At 46.4% G+C, this 15,999-nt stretch overlaps 1 protein-coding gene and 1 long non-coding RNA gene across 6 annotated transcripts; one reads left to right on the forward strand and one right to left on the reverse strand.

Annotated features, from left to right (window-relative positions):
* Positions 1 to 896: 896 nt before the first annotated feature.
* On the reverse strand, positions 897 to 7,354 carry LOC109394702 (uncharacterized). 5 transcript variants are annotated; one of them, XR_002126495.1, is made up of 7 exons: positions 7,151 to 7,354; positions 6,194 to 6,306; positions 5,206 to 5,264; positions 4,968 to 5,052; positions 3,980 to 4,189; positions 3,310 to 3,383; positions 897 to 1,107 (listed from the first exon to the last, which is right to left on the reverse strand). It is a non-coding gene; the product is annotated as an uncharacterized LOC109394702 (long non-coding RNA). The 5 variants fall into 5 exon arrangements; XR_002126496.1 differs by having other exon boundaries at positions 4,968 to 5,084; XR_002126494.1 differs by having other exon boundaries at positions 4,968 to 5,114.
* Positions 7,355 to 10,740: 3,386 nt separating this feature from the next.
* Positions 10,741 to 15,113, forward strand: TMEM174 (transmembrane protein 174). Its single transcript, XM_019665056.1, has 2 exons — positions 10,741 to 11,447; positions 11,636 to 15,113. Exons 1-2 carry the CDS (start codon positions 10,822 to 10,824, stop codon positions 11,739 to 11,741), a joined length of 732 nt encoding a protein of 243 aa, XP_019520601.1. The 5' UTR covers positions 10,741 to 10,821; the 3' UTR covers positions 11,742 to 15,113.
* Positions 15,114 to 15,999: the final 886 nt, after the last annotated feature.

Genomic DNA, 15,999 nt, shown 5'->3' on the forward strand with positions numbered 1-15,999 from the left:
CAGGGGCTGCAGCCTACGCCGTCGCCGGCGACTCATGGCAGCCCAGCTCCAGGTTGAGCTGTTGTTCAGCATCTTAGCTGTGGAGGGCAGCGTCACTGGCCCTCATATGTGGGATCCAAACCGCGGCCCTCTGGCATCCCAAGCCAGTTCTTAACCATCGTGCCACTCGGCCGGCCCCATTTTGACCATTTTTAAGTGTACAGTTCAGTGACATTAAGTATATTCACACTGTTGTGCAACTGTCTTTTTAGGGCATGATCCAGAAGTGGCATATATCATTACACTCACCTCCCACTAGCCAGAAACTAATCACATGGCTACACCTATGTGGAAAGGAGATTGGGATGAAATGTGTTCTTTACCCAGGCAATTATGTGCCCAGCTGACACTCGAAAATTCCCTCAATAAAGGAAAATGTGCAGCCCTAATAGCCCCACTCTACCTTCTTTTTTTTTTTTAATTGGGGAATTGGGGAATTGGGGGAGGGAAACAGTGTTGGGGAATTGGGGAGGGGGACCAGCCAAGTTGTTGTTCTTCAATCTTAGTTGTGGAGGGTGCCAATCGCCATCTGGCTGCCTGTCTGCAGCTCATGGCTGTAGTTCAAGGTGCTGTGTTACAATCTTAGTTGCGGGTGAGCATAGCCACCATCCCATGTGGGAGTCAAACCAGCAGCCTTGTTCTTAAGAGCGCACACTCTATCCACTGGGCCATCCAGGTGGCAGCTCAGCTCAAGGTGCTGAATTCAGTCTTAGTTGCAGGCGGGCATAGCCCACCATCGAACAGGCAATCTTGTTGTTAGGAGCACGTGCTCTCACCAGCTGAGCCATCCTGCCACCTGTTGACAGCTAGCGGCAGCTCAGCTTGGGCACAGCATCACTGGCCCATGTGGGAATTGAACCGGCGATCCTGTTGCTAAGAGCTCTCACTTTTAAGCTAACTCTTAACCAACTGAGCCACTCGGCCGGCCCCTCATGTACCTTTTTCTACCTTCTGTTCCTTTAAGGCTCTGTTCCTTTGCCCATTTGTACAGTCTTGTGTTTGGTCTATTGTCTGTATGCTCTTCTTGTGTCTGCTGGCATCAGGGCTGGATGCCTGGGGTTCTGATGCCTAGAAGACAGAGAAAACAGCTGCTTTTAATTGCTGGTGGTGGGCCATGCGTTTTCCTGAAAAGTTGAGTTGAGATCAACTCTCGTAAATAAAAATAATTTTCTTTAACTTATTTGAAATACTTGCATATATAAAAGAATATTTTTATAAATCATTTGGTGAAACAAATAATCGTTTTTAAGATACCGGCCACTCTGCTCTGTCTTTCATGTAAATGTGGAGTCAGTTCCTAGCTTGGTGTGGGGCTGCCTACTGCACTTAGCTAGGTCCTTTTGGTCCTGCTACAGCAGCTGTGATTCTGAAGAGAGATCAGGCCACAGGTTTTTAATCACTTCTTCAAGGCCAGCTGCTCCTGGTATCTACTGATGTATAAAATTCACCCCCAAACTTAGTGGCTTAAAGCAACAACGATCATTTTATTATCTCCTATAAACTATGGATCTGTGGTTTAGGAATCAAGGGAGGGCTTAGCTGGTCATTTCTAGCTCAAGGTCTCTCAAGCAGTTGTAATCGTATGATGGCTGGAGTTGGAAAAGAGGAGGGCTGAAGCATCGAAGGCTTGCCAGGCATCTTTTACTTCATGTAGTCTTCGGACATCTCCATGCGGAGCTGCTTGGAGTTCCTCACACCATGGCTGCTGCAGGCAGTCAGACAGCTCACATGGTGACTAAAGTCTTCCAGAGTGAGTGCTCCAGTGAACAATGCAAGCTGTGTTTGATGACTTAGCCTCAGAGGTCACTCAGTGTTGCTCCCACCATACTCTATGAGATAGTTGCAGAAGCCCACCAGTTCAAAGGTAGAGGATGTAGACCCCACCTCTTAATGAGAGCAGTGTCAAAGCAACAATGTAAGAAGAGAAATGTTGTCACAGCCATCTTTGGGAAGTTCAATCTGCCACATCAGCTTTGGCTGATTAAGAGCATCAAGAGCTCCAGGAGATGTGAGGAGGGAGTCAGTAAGAATTATTCTTGGATGTTACAACTTGAAATTTGTAGGTGTTCCAGATGTTGCTTATTTCTTTTTTATTTATTTACTTATTTTTTATTATTAGTTTCAGATGTGCAAAACAATGCACTAGTTATGCTTTTCACCCCTCATAAAGTGACAACCCCCCTCACCCAATCCACTGCCCCCCACCCCCGATATCATACTTATCTATTACAATTCCATTCACTCCACTCCCCACACTGTACTCCACATCCTGTGACTATATATATATATATATATATATATATATATATATATATATAAAATTATAGTTGACATATAATATTATTCAACAGCAGTTTAGTTTTTTTTTAATTTGAAAGATAAGCAGCATTGGTCTGGAGAGAACTAGCTTTAGTGCAGAAAAGATGAGTCTTCTGCTGTAGGCCTCTCCTTGGCAATGAAAGCAGAAGCAGCAGCAACAGCAAACGGAAGCATCTGGAAAGAGTCTCCACAAGGATCTGCAATTGGCCACGGTGGTTTTCAAGGAAGAAGCTACTGGAAGTCAGTTTTCCTAAAATATAATCAGCGTCCTCCACTTGCTCATAGTGTCTGCTCTTAAGTTTTGTTTACATGTGACTAATACGACAGCTCCTCAACTCTCCTTGCCCTCTTTCTATATCGTGGCGTGTCTAGTTCAGCCAATGGCCTCAACCTTTTAGTCTCACAGTGTCTAACAGAGAATATGATTTCCCATACTATGGTTTTCAAGCTGGCCACACAGGTCATAAGTCCTTTCCTGACTGAGTGACCAACATGTCCTAGTTGCCTCAGTAGTTTTCCAGTGTTAGCACTGAAAGTCCTGCTTCCTGGAAACCCCCTCAGTCCCAGGCAAACCAGGATGGTTGCCCCTCTGTCCCCTAGCTATTGAAGGGCTACTCTTGTATCAGATGCCCACCTCGGGAGGAGGAAGGCTGGGTCACCTGGTATCCAGCAGGACCACTATCTTTCAGCAGCGTGGGGTAGCTTCTCGGAGGAAGGGGTATGAACTGTGCCATCAATGATCAACCTCTCTAGTTAAAACTATACCTAGATGAATTTCTCATTAGAAGGGAAGGAATCAGCTATTGTAAATACTGATGTGCAACAGGTTGATGTATTGGGTTGTCGGAAAAGTCATGACGTATTTTTTTTATGTTTTTCGTTGCAAAAATGCATCATGACGTTTCTGACAACCCAATAGTAGAAAGAGCAGTGAAGTAGGAGTCAAAATACCTGGTTTCTGCCACCGAGAGGCAATAAAACCCCAGAGCCAAAGAATTCATCTTTCAGAGTCTCAGTTTCTCCGCCTGTAAAATGAAAGAATTAGATGAATGCTTGTTTCCTTTCTTTCCTTTTGTTTTAGAATTTCATTCCAGAAGGTAGAATTTCTCATATTCCTCAAGACAAGGCCTGCTATTATCATTGTTAGAGCAGGTTTCTCCCCTCCCCTCCCTTCAGCTCCCCTTCTTACCCTCCTGCCCTTCCCTCCTCACTTCCTGCTTTTACTAAGCACCATTTGAAAACCATCTCCATGGTGCTAGGTGTTGGTCTCTAAGGCTCCTTCCATGGTGATATATTATGAACATTGTTTAATATTGCACAATGCTCTGTTAGCCACAGTTCTAGCTACCTGGAATCAAATTATTGGTGGAATTTCTAGAGTGGCAGAGGGGAAAAGAAAGTATCTTTAATCACCCCCCCACCCCCAAATTATATAACTTTGTTCTGCATGAAGCAGACAAAATGGATTACTATGTAGAGCACATTTATGGGGAATAAATGAAGTGTTGGATGGCAAGAGCAGTTATGAATGCATCTTTGGGCCTCTGACTCTCTGAACCATGAAGCCTTCCCCAAACCTCCCAGATCTGCAGTCCTATGAGCTCTCACTGGAGGAGCTCACCTCCTGCAGGAAGCTGGCGGACATTTTTCTGGAGGAGGTGGGCGGAAGGGTTCCCTGGCTCTGGCTCTTCTTTCATCAGGTACGGAAAAGTATGGCACACGCCTAAGACCTCCGCCAGAGATGGGCCTCAAATAGTGCGTAAATCTGCAAGCTGTAACTCTTCTTCCCCAGGCGGAAGAGGACCCAGCCGGCATCCCGCCCAGAGAGTTCCTGTGGTTATTAATGGTTATTAGCAGAGCACTGTCTCTCAGGCTGAGCCGCTCTCCTGGTGGCATTGAGGCTAACGGAGCCATGTGGTGTCTGGGAACCGGCTGCGGGTGGGGAGCAGCTGTGGGGATTGGCCCCTCATGTTACTGCCTGCCTCCGCCTGGGAGAATGGATTCCATTTCAGACAGCAGCGATTCACACTGGGTGGCCTCTGCCTTCCCTCCCACATCAGCGCCACCAAGAACTACCAAGAAGGTTGAGAACAGCGTAGCGCCCCTTGGAAGAAACAGGCCCTGCTGACGGGCCTCTCTTCTCTCCCGTGTTTCATGCGCAACGAGGTCTTACTCTCCATTCAGACCTCTCAGCAAGCTCGGGCAAGATCCTGAAAGGTTTATAGCTGGTGACCACGTAGTGTAGTCCCATAGCAGGAACCTGCAGCTGCAGAGAACAGCCTTGAGCCATATCCCCCGCCAATAAGCAACAATGAGCAGATAGAACCATAATCACAGGAGAGGGAAGTGGGCCCAGGGAAAGTTTCTAAAGTCAAGCATGAACATTAGTTAAAAGAGCTGTCCTATAGTTAACTTTTCCTCATGATCGTAATAAAATACACTCTCCTAGGAGGAGATTTAAGATGCTAATGACACATGCAATGCAGGAAGTAGCGTGTAGGTACACTGCACAGGCGCAGGGAAGGACCCACCTCAACATACTTTGGGGAGGGAAAAAAGAAAGAGGGAGGGGTAGCTCCTAACCCCAAGAGCCCATAAAGTCACTGTACCTGTAAACCTTGGGGAGCCACATCCATGCTCCTCTGGAGTTGCTCCCTTGGTGCATCAAGCGTTCACTTTGATAAACCTTTCCCTCTGCAAAGGTGATTTGCCCACTCTCTTGGTTTCTATTTTGAGAGGGGTAAGGACCCCCGCGCCTATAACAGGTTGGTGCAGCCCGTGAAGTTACCGTGGGCGGGAGTGGAGGGGTGGGAGCTTTAGGTTCCCCCAAGGGACACACTTTCTCACCTGATCTTTATAGAAACGGTACCTCTTGACTCTATTCCAGGCCTTAACTATTTCTGCTCCTTTGAAGATGCAAAACAAACAAAAATGACAACAAAATACGAAAAATAAAATAAATAAGCATATAAACACACACACACACACACACACACACACACAGAGCAAAAGCCTACTGTTCGTAGCCCTTTCTCCACATCTCGGCTGATTCTGCATTAAAACATGTGGTTTCCATCATGCATTTTTCTAGTTTCTCAGAGGAGGAGATAAATGCAGTTACACACTTTACCTAAACACCTTCCTTTGCAGTGAAAGGACTTAAGCCAACCCTAAGCATCAGAGAAGGGTCACCTGGGCCATCATGCCTAGTAGCCATGATCCTCAGTACCCATGCAATGGCTTCAGGGCATCCTGACAAGGGCCCAGGTGCTCCAGCTCTACCAGGGACCCTCCTCAAGTAGCCAAGGAGAAAGCTTAAAGAAACAGCCATAAAATAATGTAGCCAGTCCTCATTGAGCTTACTATGGTATGTGCTCTCTCTGTACCATCTCACTTGATCTTCATACTCTTATGAAGTCGGTACTATTCTTTTTATAAATGAGGACACTGAGGCTCAGAGTCAAAGCAGCAACCCAGCTTCACAGCTAGTAATTGATAGAGCCAGGATTTGATGGCAGGAAAGATTCCAAAGCCTGAGCTGTCAACCACTGCATGTGCGTAAACTCACTCACACACTCACACACACACACACACACACACACACACACACACACACACTCACACATTCACACACACAATGGTGCATACATGTAACCTTTGGTTTATACAGGGTAATCATTTTTATAATATTCACAGAATCATAGATGGTTGGGAGTGGAAGTCACCCTGGAGATGACCTCTTTAACTCCTTCCCCACTTTCCATTTCTGCAAAAAAAGAAAACTGGGGACTTGCCTTACAGAAACAGTTCTTGGTTGAGCAAGCATTAGAATCACCTGGTTAAAACACAGAGCATCTAATTCAGTAGGTCTGGGGTGGAGCTCCAAATTTGCAGCTCTGACCAGGTCCAGGGGATGCTGACGGTCCTGGGACCTCACTGTGAGAACCACTGCAGTAGAGTAAATTGGACATGTGAAGGCCTGTAGGACCCATTGCAGTGCTGTTACTTAAGCTGTTCTAGCAGGGTCCATGAAGCCTAGACAAACACATCCCCAGAAGGGTCATTCTTATCTGAGTCACTTGTTCTTAAATAACTCTCTTTGGCTCTCAGCAACAGAACAGAATGTGGTGGGCAGAATGCTAAAAATGCGCTCCTCCAAAAAAGATTCCATATCCCTTATTCTCCCAGAACCTGTGAATGTGAAAAGCATATCATTCCTGTGATTGTCTTATGTTATATGGCACAGTTGACCTTAAAAAGGGATTATCCAGGTGGGTACAATTTCATCACATGGGTCCTTAAAAGCAGAGCACTTTCTATGGTTGTCACAGCAGAAGAATAAGGAAGAAGATAGAATGGAAGTCAAGGAGATCTGAAGACTGAGGATGACTCGAAGTGCTGTAGCCGTTTTGAAGGTAGAGAGGGCTGCAAGAGAAAAGTAGGCGATGCTAGAAGCAGAAGTAACCTCTGGCAAGGAAACAGGCCCTTAGTCCTGCATCTGCACAGGGCTGAATATGCCAGCAACCTGAATGAGCCTGGGGACAAACTCTCCCCTAGAGCCTCTGGGTAAGACTGACTCCTGACCTACAGAACTAACTATGAGCTATTAAATGAGGGCCATTGTAAACCTCTGTTTGTGGTTATGCCACAGTAGAAATCGAATACACAAGTACATAAATTCCTGAGTTCGGAAGGGAACTACTGCCCAATGCAGACTGCCCCCCTTCAACCTCCCCGCCCCACCCCATCCAGAAGATCCTCAGACCACAAGCTCGGCCCCTGGGAGGCTCACCTTGTTGTTTGCTGAAAATGTCAGTGGCTGTGACCTAAATTCCAACTCCGTCAAGGTAACATTCACTTTAGCTGGAAAACAAAAAAAACTAAAGGTTGTCCGAGAGAACACCTGGAGAACCACCTGCTCCAGCGACCCTCGGCAGACGCAGCCTGGCTCCAGACCACAGACAGAGAGCACTTGTCAGCGAGTGTGTGTCCTTCATGGAAGAGCAGTTTAAAAACAGTTTAGGAAAACAGATTGTCCCCCAGCACGGCTACTCAGTCAGAAAACATAATTTCCTGTTTCTGAGATTAATCATCTATAGAACTGAGGCTCCGTCTCTCACCTGGATATTGGGAAGCTCAAGCAAGAGGCTGGGATAAATGCGCAGAATCCATACAGCAATGATCGCCACGCCCCTCCAGTATGCTCGTTATTCTTGAAACAAAGTAAGATGTATAGGGACAGTTTTGGTTTTCGACATGACCGTGGTATAGTTATGATTGTACAGTTATGGTTCAGCCACCATGCCTTTTTATTGTAAAAGGTGAATATAACTATCCGCCACCATAGTCAGACACAATTCAAGTAAATGAAACAGGTTAGCAGTGGATAATCCCTACTGAGATTTCCCCCAAACACCCCCCTCCAACTAATTTATAGATGCCCACCATTCATTAAAGCATAGGTTCATCTTTCAGGGTTGAGGTTACACATCTGGCCTGTTCAGGGCCCTTAACTATGTATTGATCCTCTCACCACAAGCCCTATGGGGGTGCAGTCAAGTAGCACATGTGGCCTTGCTCATGTTCCCGGCAAGTCTGCAACCTTGGCCCTCTGAAGGCACAGAGCTGGTCAGAGCATGGCTTTCGGACCGTAGCCACCCCTCTCCATGATAGCTGCCTGCTATCGCAGCTCTAGCCCTAATGACCAGCCATGTCATGGACGAAGTACCTGCCTTGTGTGGGACACCAGGGCCAGTCTAGCGCCTGGATTTCCGAGCAGGGTCAGGGACGGTGCTTTTTGATCCCACTTTCCTCTCATAGCTACTGGATGCAGAGTTGAGCCCACGGACCAGTTTCCTTGAGAACCCAATAATGCCCTCCAGGCCTTTTCTGATTTTGTTGATTTTCTCATGATTGCAGGATGATGGTGGCCAGTGACAGGGTCCTACTATGCAGAGCAGAGCATCCTGCCACCTTCCTACTGCTTCTTTCTACTCCCCCAACCCTCTACTGCACCTCCCCCTCCCTCAGTGTGCTGGGGTTGGAGAAGCCAAACAGTGTCATTCTACCCAAATGTTTGGGAAGAAATTCATTTCGAGTTTTGGAAATCTTGAAGTTTTGAGACACATATTTGAAAGCATAACTAGCAGATCGTTGTTTTTCCATGTTGTTCAAGCTCATGGCTTTATTTTATTTTGCTTTTTATGTGCTTTGAGTGGTTGAAATATTTGGTACTTTTTTGCGACTAGAGAACTGGTGGTATTTCATCTGTGGTCAAATCAAAGCGAATATGGCCCACGCTGCTGTGAAAACATTATACGGCAGGATCATGGGCTGAGCAGCTAGATTTTTGGAAGAGGAATTTGTCACTTTACCAAACTTTTAGAAAAAGGCATTTGATCACACCACACACACACACACACACACACACACACACACACACACACACACACGACTTCCACAAAGTGATTTACTTCCCACCATGATGTATTCTATCAAATGTTTTAATATCCGACCATGCTAGTTTCATTTCCCACAAGAGTTCTCTGATAAGCTCTGAAAACTTTTTTTGTGTGGTTTTAGTGTCACTTTTCATTCGTCTCTTTGAACTGTAGTTGTTTCAAAATTACAATTTTTAACTAGGAATGTGGATTGGTGGTTAAAAACAGGTTTGATGTGTAAGTCTGAAAAACAGTGAAAGTATATAAGAAACTCAGGAAACTTCAGAACTTGACATGACTGATGACTGTGACAGAGTGTTGCCCACGTGGGTCTCATTAAGAACTTGCCAGTAAATAAGAATGAGGTTACTAACCAACCACGGGTGAATAAGAATATGACGTGGTTGAACTAAAATCTTGGGACACCCTTGGATGTCCACATGGACAAAAAGTAAAGCAGTAGCTCAGTATCTCAGACTTAACAGTGAAAGGTCAGTATTCCTCTGTGGAAGATTATATTTTCCAGAGAGCAGCAATCATATCTCTTATCGCACATGCTCTTCTTCACAGTGACCTTGACATTCTTCTCATAGAGAGGAGGAATCTAATTCCCTTCCTTTTGTATCTCTGTTGCCTTAGTGACTTGCTTGAGCAATAGAATAAAATGGGGCAGATTATGCCGATTGCAACACACTCCATCCTTGCTGCTCAAGGACACATCAGGAAGATAGCCTGAGGGGTCATCTGCTTGCTTTTCCATCTGCTTGGCAGTGAAGTTGGAGATTATAGGTTTTGTCCTGGAGTAGGGAGAGGCATTTGGGTGGGGGAGAGTCCCCCAGTCTCCCAGGAGCACTTGGAATTAACTTGGGAGTAGGGTTTCCTAAGATTCCTGATGACAAGCGCCACCTGGTGCACTTATTCTCCCTTGGAAATTTTGGTTCTGTTCTGAGCTTTGAGCTCAGATTTTGCCTTTTAAAAAAATGGCCTGGATGATTTTTTATCATCTGAGAAGTTTGGGAAGTCCTGACTTAGGGCAAGAGGCCAACTCTTTTCCTTCTGCTCAATGCTGTGAAAGGGATCTGATACAATATTTAACCACTGAAGACAGCCATCTGTTTGCACAAGATCTATCTAGGAAAAAAAGAAGGCTACAGTTACTATTTTGTGGAGGAAGAAATTTGTGGGGTTGCTTTGAAGAAGCTCTGCAGTTACGAATGACAGATAACGTCATTGAAGTTGGAGCTTTCTTCTCTACATCAGCTTGGGTTTGGTTGCGAAACACAGCAGGCATGAAAATGCAGCTGTTTACTTCACCTTGGAGACCGGGGATGATGCTGCCACCTCAGAAGGAGGGTCTGGAGTGCATTTCCCCTGAGACACCAGGACATCCCTGATGCTCACTCAACCTCCGCCAGTGATGGGGTACATGGGAAGGTCTCCTGTGGTGTCCTTCCTCTCCCACAGCTGGAATTATTCCCCAAATGCTGAAAGGAAAGGCACATGAGAAGTGAGAAGGAATACACAGTCAAGAAAGGGGTGTCTGTCCATTTCTAATGAGCTGTCCCGGCAGGAAAATTGGGTTAGGTAGTCTGAGCATGTGGTCAATACATCAAAGGCCCCTCCATGGCCAGAGGCCCTGGAGGTTGCTCTGCCATTTCTACGCTCCTGGTTTTGGTAGGATGCTAACATGGCCTTGGAACAGTGCCTTACGTGTTCAGAAAAGCACCTCCTAGCACATAAGGCAGCTCACTAGACACTTTTTGAATGAGTGAATGAAAATGTGAATGAGAGAGCTTGTCATTGAACTGCAAAACAGTTGACAATACATGAGAAAGCCTCAAGCCTCATTTCTCAGACCTTTATTCTTCTAAACAAAGTTCAGGCCTCTGCCTGTTCTACTCTGTTAACCACAGAAGCCCAAAGTTCTTCCATAACTAATCTGAACCTGTGATTCCTTTGCTCTGCTCTTAGGAGCTCTCACAACCCCTTTCCCTTCCAAGAAGCGGGCGATCGCTTGAGAACGATGGAGCAGGGCAGCAACCGCTTGGAGGACTTCCCTCTTAACGTCTTTTCGGTCACTCCTTACACACCCAGTACTGCGGACATCCAGGTGTCCGATGATGACAAGGCAGGGGCCACCTTACTCTTCTCAGGCATCTTCCTGGGACTGGTGGGGATCACATTCACCGTCATGGGCTGGATCAAATACCAAGGGGTCTCCCACTTTGAATGGACCCAGCTCCTTGGGCCCATCCTGCTGTCGGTCGGGGTGACATTCATCCTGATTGCCGTGTGCAAGTTCAAAATGCTCTCCTGTCAGTTGTGCAAAGACAGTGAGGAAAGGGTCCTGGACTCGGAGCAGGTGGCAGGAGGACAATCGTTTGTTTTCACTGGTATCAACCAACCCATAACCTTCCATGGAGCTACTGTGGTGCAGTATATTCCTCCACCTTATGGCTCTCAAGAGCCCACTGGGATAAATACCACCTACCTGCAGCCAATGGGGAACCCTTGTGGTCTCACACTGTCTGGAGCAGCAGTGGCTGCCACACCAAGCCCTCCACAGTACTGCTCCATCTACCCACCAGAGAACGCTGCCTTTGTGGATGACCAGGACTACCCGTCCTTCGTGGATGGTGGAAATGACAGGTATTGTGTGCTTGGTGGGGATGCTCTCCTTCCAGCTGTCACAGTCATGGTCTGTGCTGTGTTTGGTCTGTAAGGAAGGTGACAGGCGAATACAAATCTCTGTGCAGCCTGTTGCCAGGTTGGTGGCATTGGTTTAGGGAGTGGTGCTGTGGGCTGTAACAAATCTGTGTTTTCTGCTCACATTTCAGGTCCAGCCCTGATGCTGAGCAGCTAGAAGAGACACAGCTGGGAAGTGAGGGCTCTGCCTGCTTCTCTCCTCCCCCCTATGAGGAAATATTCTGCTCCCCTCGCTAGAGACTATGATGCTGAGGAGAAAGCATTTAAGTCATTGTTGCTGACCAATGGAGTCTTTTATGCTGTGACCTTCAGAAGTTAGACTGCAGAGCAGCCCAAGCAGCCCGACAGATACCATTCAAAAGGGTGGGGGGAGACAAAATGTCTCAGATGGGTAAAAATTAGGCTGGGGTGGACAAATTCCTTTCCGGTCCAGCCAGAAATCTCCTGCATGCAGCTCAGGTGCAGGAATCTCACCTGTGTATCCACCACCCACCTCTTTCCTATAGGAAGGCACTGGTGTCTCAATTTTAACTCCAGCAGCCAAGGGGAAAATTGCTACTGCTGGGACTTTGGGAGTTTCCATAGTCATGAGAGTGGGGGTTTTGAAGGAAGCAGGGAAGAGAAAGCAGGTCCACCTGGAGATCTCCCAGGGCCTATTCTGTCCCCAAAGTGGATCTGCATATCTCAAACAACTTGGTTGCCATCTGGTGTAACCTTGAGGAGTCTGGATATCTTAAAGGCTGTAAAAATAAATAAGCAAAACAAATAAATAAATGAAGTGAAATAAAGGATATCTCCTGTTACACTATTAGATAGCTGGCAAAACTCTACAAAAATAAATAATAGGACAATGATGTCATTAAATCCTTAAGTTCTCATTGAGTCACAGTGACTGTTGGCTGCTGATGTTCTCCTCAGCGAGGCTGAAGCTTGATGTGTCCACCCCAAGTTGGGATCTGTGCTGAGCACAGACTACCTGGGCCCAGTGGCCAGCAGGACCCAGGGACTTCTCTAAGCACCCATTGATGAGTTCTGTTGAATTAGACAGAATACAGCTGCTGTGTCAACACCTGGAAAATCATGAATCATGGAAAAAAATCTTTATGGCCAAGACAAGCTCACCTTCTTTATAAAAAAAACTTGGCGTCCTTAATTTCCCTGAATCTGCACTGTGTAATAAACAACCAGAACAGATTCACAGACTTTGGAAGAGACAGTTAAAACCATCAGGTTTTAAAAGAAAATATTTTCCTTAGGCTACAAAGGTAAGGCCATGCAAGGTAAGGGAGGCTTACTAAAAGCAAGACAGGATTTAACAATTCTTTAAAGTTTTGGTACAATGCTTATATATGGAGTGACTTTTTACTAATTTTTATCAGAAATATCTAGTTTTCCTGGGGTATGATTAATATAAGCTTGGTATATTAATGTGAGTTGGATTATATCTCAGGAAAAAAAGGTTTTCATATGAGAATTCATTTTCATGTTTGATGATAAAAGGTGATGGAAAAACATAATTCAGTTTACAGAAACTAGCTGTATTCTCAATACAGTCATGAAATACCTAATTCCTAGCTGAGGGCAGCTGGCTCTGGGGAGGAAGTTGGGTGACAGGGACAGGGTTTGAGCATCACCAGTGTTCTACCAGCAGTGACACTTGGAGCCCTACGTGCTTGCCTCCTTCACCCCTTTCCCTCCTCATCCTCATCTACCCTACAACTTTTTATTCCTGGGTTTGGGTTATAATGAGCACCAAGGGAAGCTCAAATTGGAAAAGATGTTAGGAAGAGGTGTCACTGTACAGAAGCTGGGAGGGTAGGACAGCCCATTCGCCTGGGTGATACCAGGAGTCCCATAAGCAGGGACGTGGCCTTGGGGAGGTTTTAGCTCCAGGCAGTAGAGTCATTCAGCACCGACTGTCACTGTTCCAAGTCAGAGAAAAGTACTAACTGTAGAGGAAACTGGTGCTTCTGAAGACAGTGTGTCCGAGTTAACAGCTTCAGGAGCTCAAGGCGGGAGGCCAGCCTGTGACAGTCAGGGGATCAGAAAATGGGAATTTGTTTATTTATTCAACATTTATTGATTGAGCATCTACTCTGTGTCAGGACCGGGGCCATCAAGTAAGTACACAACAGTGAAAAACCAAACCAACAAAAGAGCAGATGTGGCTCCCTACCTGTAGCACTTCCTGTCTGCTGGTGGAGACAGATACTGATTGCTTATTCGCTGATACCAGTGAGGGGTCCTGGAGCTGTAAGAGGGGTTTGGACAAGTCAGGAGAGTCACAGGGTTTGCTTGGGGTGAGTGAAGTCAGGGCCCTTGCCAGCATGTAACCCCAGGGAACATTGTTCACATGAATAGCCAGGCGACTGGTGTCTCTCAGCCTCTGAGGATTGTCCTGGGAGCTGCATAGCTCATTTCCATACGAAGAGGAGGAGGGAGACGCCTGGCAGATCCCCTGAGTGGGAGGCAGTATTAGGAGACACTATGCAGGCTGTATAAACCTTTCTATTTCACTGCTGCTATAGCCCTCAAACAGAGCTGTCTTCCTATACCTGAGAAATGACACCCACCAGCTCTCTTGCTTCAAGACAGCTCCACAATGCTCTCTTTCTGTCTTTATTCAGGGGTTGCAGGGGCCAACATGACAGGAAGCCCATTGAGTGGCCCCTGGACTGACACCAGGTCTTTGCTTGGTCTCTTTGACCAGCGAGGACACATTCCTGGCAGAGTTTCAGGTTTGTCATTCAAACATTTGCCTTTTATCACTCTCTCTCTAGTCTATTAGAGATGAATGAAGGACTGTGATCTGGGGATAGTGACTTGAGTCCATCTGGCCCTGGCCATGCTAGCCACCCTGAGATTATCAGTGAAGGAAATGGCCTGCCTTTCAGCATGTGCTCAAAGGCTCAGTGTCTGGGCCAGAACCCGTGGGGCCTTGTCAAACATTTTAATATGTGTTTGCAGAGCAGTTGGGAAGCCATTAAAGTGTTTTAACGAGACGTGCGATCTGATTCTGAACACCAACCATTAGGGCAAGACCCAGAGGCACACAGGGTATAATGTTGACCTTGCTAGCACAGCTCGGATCTGAGTGACCAGAACCAGGGCACATCCCTCTCCTCCACCCGCAGCCATCCTGGGGCCAGTGCAGGTAGACATGCTCTGGTGATCTACATGGAATTCAAAATAAAACTAAAAGGGCTTGTTCATCAAAGCAGACAAGTTTCTTAAGAACTTAACCTTATCTGGAAACATTGCCTGTGAACCGATTTGGGCTCCTTTTGGCTGGAGAGACTGAAGACAGCTGACAGTCTTGGTGAGGCAGAGAAGAGATCGTCCAGTCCTGGGGAAGGAAGCCCAGACCCCAAAGGGAAGACGCTTTCACAGAGCTCCTAGGACTCCTTTCTGCCCGTGGGCCAGCGGAGGGGCTGGCCTCTTGTGCAACGGGAACCTGCACTCACTGCCTTTGGCAGAGCTCTGGGACTCGTCTTGCAGGGGTGGAGCGTTTCTCAGAGACTACAGTCCAGTTCTCTTTTGCTTCAGGGAGCCAGGCACAGGTCTAAGCTTCAAATGTACCAAGTGGCTCTACGCTACAAAGCCAGCCCTTTAAGTGCTCTCCTCACTTGTTTGAGAAGTAAGTATGAAAATAAAGCTTCTTATATGTGAAGAGCTGGCCCTGGGTGTCTGCTTTCAGCTTCTGACCTCTGGGTCTCCTCCCTGGCCTTGTTTACTGTAAGATCAGTGGAGTAGGGTTGCGATGAAGCCCCACACCCCTGTGCAGCTGGTGTTTCTCCTCTAAACAGAAACTGCTCACAGTAACTGTGGAGTAGATGCCCTCTTACCAACTGAGAGGAGAGAGATTGCCACACATGCTTAGCTCTCAGCAGTGTCCCCACCTGTTACAGTAACCAGGGTGCCGTCTGCAGAGGCTGCAGTCACCAAACGCTTCATTCAGAGCCCTCTACCCAACCCACACTCTCGGGTCCTGTTGAGTAACAAATGTGAAATGAATAAACGAGAACTTTTCAAATAGATAATGACCACTCTAGCTCAACCTAGCTGTTTTGTTGTTTTCTACATTATGAAAAATGTCAAACAAATGCAAGGAATTTTGTATACATTTCAAACAACTATAAAATTTCAAACAAATACATGAAACCTTATGTAGCCATCACCGAACCTCAACTCATGGCCAATCTTGTTTCTTCGTATACTCCCATCCACAGTGCCCCAACTGGAGTTTTAATAACTTTGAAAAAGAAAACCTAAACCACCAAATCATTTCATCCTAAAATATTTCCTTGTGTATTTTTAAAAGATAAAGACTCAAAAAATATAATGCCTTATTATTACACCTAAAAAGTTATGATAGGGACGGCCGAGTGGTGCGATGGTTAAGAACTGGCTTGGAATGCCAGAGGGCCCCGGTTTGGATCCCACATATGAGGGCCAGTGACACTGCCCTCCACAGCTAAGATGCTGAACAACAGCT

The sequence above is a fragment of the Hipposideros armiger genome, unplaced genomic scaffold (genome assembly GCF_001890085.2).
Source record: "Hipposideros armiger isolate ML-2016 unplaced genomic scaffold, ASM189008v1 scaffold_432, whole genome shotgun sequence".
NCBI lineage: Eukaryota > Metazoa > Chordata > Mammalia > Chiroptera > Hipposideridae > Hipposideros > Hipposideros armiger.

Excerpts from the sequence above, each read along its gene's own strand:
- TMEM174 (XM_019665056.1), top strand. The coding sequence starts at position 10,822 with ATGGAGCAGGGCAGCAACCGCTTGGAGGACTTCCCTCTTAACGTCTTT. Across the intron at positions 11,448-11,635 it reads GTGGATGGTGGAAATGACAG|GTCCAGCCCTGATGCTGAGC; the intron begins GTATTGTGTGCT and ends CTCACATTTCAG.